At 40.5% G+C, this 11,501-nt stretch overlaps 1 protein-coding gene across 1 annotated transcript in view; it reads left to right on the plus strand.

Moving 5' to 3' along the window:
• The first annotated feature begins 3,489 nt into the window (after window positions 1–3,489).
• Window positions 3,490–11,501, plus strand: part of entpd6 (ectonucleoside triphosphate diphosphohydrolase 6) — a 13,313-nt gene continuing 5,301 nt past the window's right edge. The window contains exons 1-5 of the mRNA XM_070915956.1: window positions 3,490–3,595; window positions 4,809–5,058; window positions 6,632–6,708; window positions 7,687–7,830; window positions 8,930–9,005. Coding sequence (XP_070772057.1) covers window positions 4,854–5,058; window positions 6,632–6,708; window positions 7,687–7,830; window positions 8,930–9,005 — 502 coding nt within the window. The 5' untranslated portion in view covers window positions 3,490–3,595; window positions 4,809–4,853. The remainder of the gene's footprint in view (window positions 3,596–4,808; window positions 5,059–6,631; window positions 6,709–7,686; window positions 7,831–8,929; window positions 9,006–11,501) is intronic.

Genomic DNA, 11,501 nt, shown 5'->3' on the forward strand with positions numbered 1-11,501 from the left:
TGATCTTTTTCTACTTCCATAGATGTGAGCTTCATACGTTTAAAACATATTAATAATGTTTGTTTTTCTGTGAAATACTTTTCAAAAAACGATTGTTTGGGACATTAAAGCTCTCGGAAGCGTTTTCAGCTGAATCGTGACACACATGAACATTTCCTTCAGAAAACCTCCGTGACAGTATGAACAGTGTGTCCTCTCTGCAGCTGCTGAGGATTGCAGATGATAATCAGAGCTGATAAGATGCCGAGATGATAAGAAATAAATAAGATGCAGCCTAATAAGGCTCAGAAAATAAGGCAGCTCAGTCCAGATGTCCCCGCTGCGTCTTCTAATCCACACCGAAGCTGCGTCTTACAAGATGAAAGTGGAATCTTCTATCAATTATTATCCTAACATACTGAATTATATCCCCAGAAATCCTTCAAATTATTCCCTAATAATCCTCCTGATGGGATCACATGACCCAGATAGAGCAGATACATCACCACGGTCACATGACTTCCTGCTCAGCTCAGACTCTTCGTACTCTCAACATTCACATGATGCAGCAAGTTTCCATCGAAAAAATGTAGAAAATACAAACTTCACTTTCATTTATCTGCTTCATTAGTGGCTAATTAAGGAGATATGAATGATTTCAGTCCTCAGTCTTCGTTACAGTCATTTACAAGCAATATAACAATCATTTTTTCAGTTTTTCTGAATTTATTTTTGTCTTTATTTAGCAGCTGTTAAACTGACCTCATTGGGTTAGGGTTAGGTTTTTTCAGCACAAACTCATTTTGTCAATTTAATAAAGTTTAAAGCTGCCAGGACACAAAAATACAAGAAAAATGAAGCAGGCACACAACTCACTCAACATATTATTATAGAGCAGGTCAAGGGTGTAGAAAATGTTGTGTGGTTGTTTATAGATCAAGAAATAAAACTTTAATACAGTTTATTTACACATTAAGTGATTTTATTCCAATATTCACATTCACAGTTTTAAAAATGAAGTTGATTATGTAAATAAAGTTTTGTCACTATTAATAAAGCACTTTTTCAATTCAATTTTGTTTATCTAGTCTAGACCGACTCTTTATAATGTTATTACAGAGACCAAACAGTTCCTATCATGAGCAGCACTTTGGAAACAGAGGAGAGGAAAACTTCCTTTTTTGTTGCATCATATTTCTTATATTTGTGTATATTGTCATGTGTTCATAATCATTTAGTATTTTTTGTTTCTTCATTGAAACTTGATTTATTTATTAAACTTTATTATATTATATATGAACAGAATCCTTTTTACTTCAATAGTTGAGCTTTCTTGTACAAATAAACGTATGAGTAAAACTTTATGAAACATGCGATATGAATCAAGTTTTTATTATTATTATAATCTCCTGTCAGCTCTGACACAGTTTGAAGATGGAAGGTGAAGGTACATTCTGGTTTATTGATGTTTACATGTGTTTGGAGTTCTGTATATTCTTCAGATTTATGTCTTTGTGTCGATTAACAACTTAGTTGGATTAGTGTCTCAAACTGACGTAATTGTCTCTAAATGTCATTTGTATGTAAATCTGCGGGACGATTAGGACCCACTCAGCTCTGCTTTGTTCTGTCCACCATCAACGTGATGAAAATAAAAAGGCAGCAGAAAGATTACAGAACCATTAACGTCCCGCGACCCATTAACTGATAAAAAGCTATTAGAGGCTTATAGATTAAATCACATATATGGAGCACAGTGATGATGAAGGCTCAGCAAGAAGAGGAGGAGGAGGAGGAGGAGGGTGGAGGTACAACCCACAGAGATGGTGGGGGTGTAGTGAAGTGTGTGTTTGTTCGCCTGCAGCTTCTCGAACATCTAAAACTTTATTGTCAGACCAAAATGTTATGTTGGTCTTCTTTTACCTGAACTAGCCTTTAACTTGCGTATTACACTGATACATATACATATATATATATATATATATATATATATATATATATATATATATATATATATATACAGCTGCACCTCATCGGGCCGTCCTGTAAACTTGGACCTGGAGGTGTTCACAATCTACAGAGTTATAGTAACTCAGGGGGTGAAAGTCTTTTCTTTATTCTTTCTTTCAACCACCTCAAAGTCATTTAGTCAACTACATAACATGTTTGCTGTCAGGAGGAGGAGGAGGAGGTAATCAACAAATACAGTACGATGTATTATTGTAGGTTAGGATAAAACTTTATTGATAAATTTATTATTTAAAGATTTATTGACAGGGATAAATTCACAAACTACCAGCAGAATATAAAGTGATTAAAATGAACTCCAGCAACATTAAGGTGATGAACACATGAATGCATCAATAATTAAATTAATCCAATAATATAATATATTATTTTACTTTTGATACTGTAAGTACATTTTGATGCTAATGCTTTTTTTTTTTTTTTAACTTTTACTTGTTACAGAGTATTTGTACACTGTGGTATTACTTCAGTTGAAGACACTGAGGGAGTGTTAGTGTGCAACAGTTTGTTCTTCTTCCACCCTGTTGATCAATGATAACAGAGAAAGGCCTCCACACACACACACACACACACACACTCTAACCATATGGTCTCTCTCTGCAGTGAATGAAGCAGCATCCTCCCACCAGATTCCCCACAGACCCTCATCACACACCGCAGCATCTGATTGGCTGCTGCAGGTTAATGAGGTAATGAATGGCGGCGACCACCAGCTGCTGCTGACAGACACTCAGAGAGAGGAGGGAAATGATTATTCTTACTTTTATTGATGAGTCTGCAGTCCTGCCAGCGCCCCCTGCAGGCTGCACTGCTCATTACAGACAGACTGTGGAGCTAAACCTGTGAAGTTTGTCCTGAGGGTGGCGCTAGAGGAAAGGTCAGAGGGTCATCACTGTAACACATACAGGGTTCCTCCTCTGAAGAGCAGGAAGGAGACCAGGACATTTATTGACACTCAACCTAATAAACTGATATTTCATTATCAGAAAGACATTTAAAAAAACTTAAAATCTTCACAAAATATTATTTTTGAGGATTTGGGAACTCCATAAAAAACATGTTCAGGCTTCCACCTGTCTTTTTACATGTTTTGTGAAGCACACTGTTCTCCAAGTTTTATTATTATTATTAAAGACGGAACAAAAAGAGGACGACCTGCTTAAAAATGATAATTCTCCACAATTAACACATTTTTCTGTTTCTAGATAATAATAAAACAGATGATGATTTCCAATTAGTAATTAATGGATTACAACACATTTAGATGAAACAACAGGCTGAAATAAAAAGGTGGTGCTACCATTCAGGTGTCACACAGTTGTTGTGACTGTGGGCGGTCAGAATGAACTGACAACAACAGAAAATGAATTGAATGAAACGCAGTTAGCAACAGTTCTTCTGTTTTTTCTTCGTGAAATAAATGTTTTATTGTGCTCTGTTTTCGGCCACGTTACCAGCTCGGGTCAGTCTGACGTCATCAGACAGCGCCGTGTTGTTGTCGGTAGAGTTCAGCAGTGGACAGAAGAATGAAGAAAAAAAGTGAATAAAGTGTTCATTTAACGGAGCAGCTGCTGACGGTTTCCGCTCGGTACGTAAACACACGTTTTCCGGTTTGTTCTGTAACAGAAGCTGCTGTTTCAGCGGCACGCTGTTAGGCTGCTGCTACTTTATCACCTTCATGCTAACCGGCTAACCTGCTGCCTGATTTTAAGGTGTCAGCTAGCGAACAGTTAGCAAATGGAAATCTGCTGTACGAAGAAAAAACGTTCTTTGAACAAACAGCCAGTATAATGTTGTCCCTTCGTTCATGATAGCAATAGATGTGTGTGTGTGTGTGTGTGTGTGTGTGTGTGTGTTAATGTCTTGCTGGAGCTGCAGCTACTCACTAAACTGAGCAACTAGTGTATTCCACACCAAACTCCAGTCTAATATCTATCAATTTAATGTTGGTTTGCTTATAGATACAAAACTTAACACAAATTAGTAGGTGCCAATGGTAAAAATGCCATTAAAGCCTAAACACCAGGTAGTAATCCATTTTTATTACTTAAAATACTTTTTCAGAAAAATTATTTTAATGACAAAAATTATGCTGGTGCTGACCAGTTTCTGTTTTTTTTTGCAGCTAAACGACCAAATTATGCCATCTTTTAAAACACTAAATCCTAATTGAAACACATTATGTGACTATATTAATCAACTAACAACATGATTAACATGAATCCAAACCAATCTCTATTCAGATATCTGTCAATTTAATGTCAGCTTGCATATAGGCAAACATATGCAGTATATATTGCAGTATATTTGCATACACATACTGCAAATATTTTTTTACTCTTCTGTAAAAGCCACTGGTGAAAACAGCATAAAATGACATACAAAACGCTATACTGTTCATATTTTCATGGGTCTTTTTGTTTCTCGGGATGTATTTTCAGCAAGCCAAAGGCCTTAAATGATGTGAAATGTTGTCATGAATCATCAGCAGTTCATTCCTTATTATTCAATAATTGTTGTTAATTGCTAGTCTGCTTTGCATTCAAAAATGTCTTCAGTAGTCTTAAATATAATTAAACGCAACAGCGTGGGTTGAATGGAAATGAACCAGTAGATGTAACTCATTGTAAAACGTGTCACATCATGTTTTACAATGACAGCCATGTTTAACTGCCACAGTGATATTTACAGGATTCACCAGCTGAGGAGATCTGACTGAAGGCTGCAGCCAGTTCACAGTGTACCCCTGGGTGTGTTTTTTCTTGTAAATAAAGAAGTATTTTCTTTGATTCTTCCATCAGATTCTCAGGATGCAGCTCTTGTAGCTTCACACAGAATGAGCCGTGATGAAGAGACCAAAGCTGGCCGGAGTTTTCCTCTTCGTGAGCTGCCTGCTCGCCTACCTGATGTTTGTGAAACGTCACTACGCCGCCACAAAGCCTCCTGCCGCCTCTGCTGCTGCTGGACGGAGCTTCCAGTATGGCATCATGTTCGATGCTGGGAGCACTGGAACCAGAATCCATATCTTCAAGTTCCAGATAGAGAACAAAGGTACAAAAGAGCACAGATGGGAGATGTTAAATTCCTGTTGCAGTGAACAGAGCAACTAATATGATTCCATGCCAAACTCCATTCAAATATCTGCCAATTTAATATCAGTCTGCATGTAGGTGAATATTGGCCTGTTGGCTCTGAGTGCAGAAAATAGAAATAAACACCAATTTTAAGGTCAGACAGCTCACACTGTGTGTTTATGAAGACTGATCGCTTTGGATGGAAATGTTATTACACTTAGAATTGTTCAGAGATGTTCAGAGTCTGTTCATGGTCCTGTGTGGCTGATCAATAATACTGATGGAATCCTGTATTGTCACAGTTCACTGTTTACTCTGCAGTCATTATATAATATGTAATTTTGCCAAATACATGGCAGATATGGAGTGTCTGGTATTTATACGTGCTAATGTTTCTAATATAATAACCTGGATGAGTGCAGCAGTGATTTCATGCTAATGCTACTTTTTTAATGCTAATGTCACTTGTGTGACGGAGGCTTCTGTGCTTTAACTCGTGCTGCCGGTTGATGTTTCGGGACACTCACAGTTCATTTCTCTCTACCTGTAACGCTACCTGTGTAGCCTGTGTTAGCGTTAGCACCACTACTAGCTGCTGTTTCTCACTGTGTTTGCTGTTAGCCAGATGTGACAGATGTCTATCAAAGGTGGTGTGTGATTTAAAAAAAGACAGTTGTGCAGATTTACCTCTAAACAGTAATTTTACTGGTTTACGGACACATGCTTCATTTCTAAACACTGAACACGTTTGTATAAAAGATATCATGGCACTGTAGCTTTGAGGTTTCTCCCCCCTGATTGACTTCTTTTCTGTGGGACACATCAACAGAAGTCATACTTCAGATACTGAAGGCTGGATCAGATTTTTGGAACACAGACAGATATTTATTCCAGATATGAAACAGGATATTTGGAGGTTAAACCTCTATCGTCGATGCTAAATGGATTCATATGGATCCTTTCAGATTAAACTGTAAAGGTTTATAAAGCAGACCTCACTGAATTGCTTTTAGTGTATTTAAAATCCACACATGTTGGCCCCAAACATTAATTACCAGACGTGAATCCCAGCAGACAAGAGGAGCTTTCAGCCCGTAAGTCCTGCTCTGCTGTGGAGCTGCTGCCAGAGTTAAAAAGGACACAAACTCATTAGTGCGTTTTAGGGGTTTTTGGTTTATTAGGCTTAGAGAAAGTTTCCTGCAGAGCTCGGCCAAATGCCTTCGTTATCGCATTTAACCGCTAAGCTAAATCACACAGGCTGAGTGCTGTTTTGGCTCCTTTGTTAGCATCAGAGCTAACCGGACTAATGGAAGCACCTGTTAGTTATACAGACTGGGATTGTCATTAAGAGCTTAATGACAGCTCAAATGTAGGCACAGGTCCAGGATCAGTCAGTGAGAGAGAGAGAGCAAAATTAAATTAAATGTGGTTGTAAAGCGCTGAGTCATCATTGCCTTTCTTTTATCATTTCAGACGAGTGGGCTCAAGATTTAGATTTGTTCAAGCTAAAGATTGTAGATGTGTTTTATGTGTTTGCCTTTTTCCTGCAGAAGCTACTAAACTGGCCCATGAGACGTTCAGGGCCATCAAACCTGGACTGTCTGCGTACGCTGATGATCCAGAGAAGGTACAGCTGCTGGTTTTACTACTCGGTGATACTTCTGCACTTAATCCTCCTGATTATTTATCAGCACAACACAAGACTGACTGCCCGCTGGTGAACGCCCCTCAGTCCATTTCTGAACAAAGTCAGATAGACGCTCTTTGATTTAAGAATATCATAAGAATGCAGCAGAGCTGAAATGATTAGTCGCATAATCGATTAGTCGAATAATCAATTAGTTGATCACCAGAAAATTAATTGCCAACAATTTTGATGATTTATCGTTTAGGTCATTGTTCAGGCAAAAATAGCAAAAGTTGATTGGCTCCAACTTCTCAGGTGTAAACATTCTCTGGCTTTCTTACTCTTCTGTCAACTGAACGTGTTTGAGCTGAAGATACTGCAGGAGGTGAATTTAAATCAGAAATCGCTCTCCTTCTCAGAGTCGTAACTCAGATCTGAACTCATAGACATGAGACACATGACAAATCATTCAGAGTGACGTCCACTTCCAGAGAAGATCATCATCTCTGACGTCCATCAGAATAAACCTCCAGAAATCAGCTCAGACATCAGAGAGGAAAGACGCTGCAGAACCTGCCTGAGAATCCTCCTGTTTTTAAGTTTCCTTCAGTGTCTCAGTGATCACTGATAGTTGTCTGTCCGTCCATGAGGACGCTGCAGACAGGAGCTGCTAACAGCTGATTCGGCTGCTGTGATGGAGACTAAATGTGAACAAATATAGACAAAAGGAAACTGGGCTGTGAAGAGAACAGCAGCACCGACCTGCAGCTGACATCACCACAGCACATCTGATGAGCTGTTACAGGGTCTTCTCTCCTGGTGGCTTTAATGTTTTCTGTCCTCATGTTGGTTCAAACAGGCCGATATGTTGCTGTTAGCATGTTAGCATCTGTCAGATTAGCAACAACATTTTTGATTTCCTCCATTTTCACACAAAAGTCAAATTTCACACTGAGCAGATGAAGTGTCTGTGTCCAGTGTACAGCAGGAATCCTGGAGCTTCTGGAGGTGGCAAAGTCCAGCGTCCCCCCCTCCCTCTGGACCATCAGCCCTGTGGTCCTGAAGGCCACAGCCGGCCTCCGCCTGCTGCCTGGAGAGAAGGCCAAACACCTGCTGGACAGGGTGAGACACACACACACCCAGTTCATTTACAGTCTATTGTCAGCAGAGGTCTTCAGATCTGGAACAGACCTGCTGAAAACCTGAAACCTGAACCTGACCTGCAAATTCTATTAAAAATAACATGTTGACATATTACTTTATTGTGTCCATGAGAAACGTTTCCTCATCAGGAGAGTCAAAAAATCCAATACAAAATGAAATTCAGAAAATGTTATTAAATATCAAAGAAAGCCAAATAATAATAGATAAAAAGAAAATACAGTTACTCAAATAAAAAAGAAATACAAATGAATAAACAAATCAATTCTTGAAAATGTAATCAAAATTGGAAAAAAATAATAATAATCAGTATAATATAAAGTAACAGTAAATAAATTCACATGTACATTAAGAACTCAAACGTCTCTCCTAAACTGGTCTGGATTGGACGCCACTTTCCTCATTGAACCTGTGATCTATACGAAGAAACCAGACGGGACGATAACTGGGAGCGCCGAGTCACCAGCAGCTCATGGACACGCCTCAGTATTCATGTGGTGACAATTTCTGGTGGAAGGTGGGGGTGCAGAGGGCGGGGCATGAGGCCCGTCTCCAGGTGGACTGTGCTTTATAAAGGGAGCTCTGCCTGCAGCTTTTAGAAATCAGGTGCTCCAACGCATCAACAGCAGTGTTTAAGAATCAATAACCCCCTCGTGTTCTGCTGGATCACATTCAGCTGCTCTGCACTACGCAAGTGAGTTTCTTTAGCTAATATCACCTCCTCCTCCTCCTCTTCGTCCTCTTCATCATCATCATTATCATGGCTAAAAAAGAAAGTCTATTAAAGCTTTTAAGTAATCAGTAATAACAGGACTACAGCAGTCAGCCAAAATGTGATTTAATCTGCAGCTTTGCTCTTATTATCAAACTGTTCCTGATGCAGCCAAACACAGCTGAGCACACGGGGGGGGGGGGGGGGCACGGGCATGGAGACCGTTTCAACTAGAAACTACAATAAATAATCATCATGATGGGGGGGGGGGGTGTCAGGAGGGACGACGGAGATGTTCAGGTGAGTTCTTTAACACGCTGATCACTGTGTGCTGTCCTTTGTGTCCAGGTGAGGGCGCTGTTTCTGGAGTCTCCGTTTCTGTCCAGAGACGACGGCGTGTCCATCATGGACGGCACTGATGAAGGTACGATGTCCTCGAAGCAGAGCATGAGCTGACCCATCAGCTGAGTCTTCATACTCTCAGCTCCTGGTTCATCTGTCCTGGTCCACTCTCGGCTCCTGGTCTATCTGTCCTGGTTCATCTGTCCTGGTTCACTCTCGGCTCCTGGTCTATCTGTCCTGGTTCACTCTCAGGTCCTGGTTCATCTGTCCTGGTTCACTCTCGGCTCCTGGTCTATCTGTCCTGGTTCTCTCTCTGCCCCTGGTCTATCTGTCCTGGTTCACTCTCGGCCCCTGCTCTATCTGTCCTGGTTCACTCTCGGCTCCTGGTCTATCTGTTCTGGTTCACTTTCGGCTCCTGGTTTATCTGAAACCTAGAGACTCTGTCACATCTTCTTCACACCGTCAACTGAAACAAAACAGAATCATTAGAAATGAAAAACTTTATTAATTAATTAATGAGGTGTGTTCTACATATACATATGAGTCATATAAATCCAGTAAGTCCTGTAACAGCCCTGAAGTCTCATAGTGGACACGATCCTCCTGTCTTTATACGTTTATTAGATTAGAGAGTATTTGTGCGTCTCCACGTCTCCTCGTCATTAGTTTAATCTGTGAATCGGCTCAGATGTTTCTCCTCCTGCACTGACAAACCTCAGAGGTCCTGCTCTGATTTCCCCAACGAACACCACCAATATGGAGGATTAAACAGTACAGAGGATTAGAAATGAGATGAAACAGGAGACAGGCCTCCTCATGTAGAATTAACAAAGCAGAGGTGGAGTCAAACATCAGCATTTAAATACATATATGAGTTCTATGTGAGCGGTGGACTGTGGTCTGTCCTCTTTCACAATCACAGGGAGCCGAGAAGGAACCCAGAGGAACCTTTGTGGTTCCCAAACACTAACTGCTCCGTTAAGGCCTTTTATCATAACAGGAGAAAAACACTTCTGTAGTCTTAGAGACCTGCAGCTTTGGATAAAAGACACGCTGTCAAATCTGAGCCTTTAAAACGGGTTGAAAAAGAGTGAAATATCAATTATTAATTGATGGTATCCAAAGGTTGTTTTGAATGACAGAAGGTCAATGTGATTTATTAATTAGCATGTTTAACAGACAGACTGTGAGGACCAATGTAGAAGAAGTCATTCGGTGTGTTTCCGTCCACCTGGATGAAAAGGTGCAGTGAGGAGCTGAGAACATGTAATCAGTTGTCTTATTGATTGTTTTGTCCTCAATAATTCCCTTTTTATAGTTTCTTGCCGTATTGTTTATTATTGATTGCAGACAGAATACAGAAATACATTTCAAATGTCTTTATTGAAGCTGCTGCATGCGGTTCTCTCAGGGTCTTTTCCATTAAAGAACCTTTAATGGTTTCTGACTGGAGGTTCCTCAGAGGAACTTATTGATTATTGATTCTTCCCTCCTGGGTCCAGATGTGAACCGCTGCCAGATGTTTGAGGGCCATTATCCAGCTGTCCCTGCTGTGAACTTTCTTCTTCTCTGCCGCCACACACAATGAGCCCTGCTGCACTAATACCTCTGTGTGTGTGTGTGTGTGTGTGTGTGTGTGTGTGTGTATATATATATATATATATATATATATATATATATATGAAAATAAAGGAATCACATGTAGGTTCTGTGTTTTAAATGCTCGCTCTGTATGGACACGCAGCTCGTCCACATATAATCCAATCCTTTTAAAGTAGTTCATACAAGCAATTATGGCCATGTGGGATAATGTCCCACTTAATCTTGAAGGGGGAGGCCGATTATCCCCCCCCCCCCGTTTATTTCTGAGGCCTAAATGTTTTCTCCTTCCCTCTGAGTGGGATCAGCTCGTTACTCCGCTCGCCCATAAATGTCTTTTAATGATCGCTGAGTTAACTTCTCATCCCGCTCGTCAGCGAGCCGCTAATGGACGATTCCTCGCCGTCCTTTCAGGAGTCTAACCGGCTTCCAGAAGCCTTATTATCAGATATTTTGCCGTTCTTGGCCGGGATGCTTATCCCTCACTGAGATTACCCTCCGACCGTCCTGAATGGAGGCGACTTATTGTTAATGCAGATCTCTGAGTGGTTAGCTGGGGGGCGACGGGGTGCTAAGTGCCGGTGTTTAGCTTCCTGACCTAAAGCCGAGTCTCTCTCCGCATTTGTTTGTTTTGTTTGAAAATTGCTTCTTAGCGTCTCTGCCTAAGAGTTTTATAGTAAAGCTTCTATGATACAGTTTCTGTCAAGCCCTTTAATCATCCACTTCTGCATGCGGACAAGGTCAGAGGTCGCTGGTAAAAGGCACTAATGCACGCAGCTGAGTGCAAATATTCTGCCACAGACACTAATGTTGTCTTTGAGCTGACCTGAGAGAGTCGGTCCTCAGTGGGCTCTCAGCATATCTCACTGTATATCTTCTATTTTTCACAAGTGATGTTGAAATTACCCAGAAGTCATTGCTGCTATATCGGACTTCTGCTGTGTCCTCAGGAGGTGGACGCTCATCCATCAGTCACTTG

This window comes from Enoplosus armatus, chromosome 12 (genome assembly GCF_043641665.1).
Source record: "Enoplosus armatus isolate fEnoArm2 chromosome 12, fEnoArm2.hap1, whole genome shotgun sequence".
Taxonomy (NCBI): domain Eukaryota; kingdom Metazoa; phylum Chordata; class Actinopteri; order Centrarchiformes; family Enoplosidae; genus Enoplosus; species Enoplosus armatus.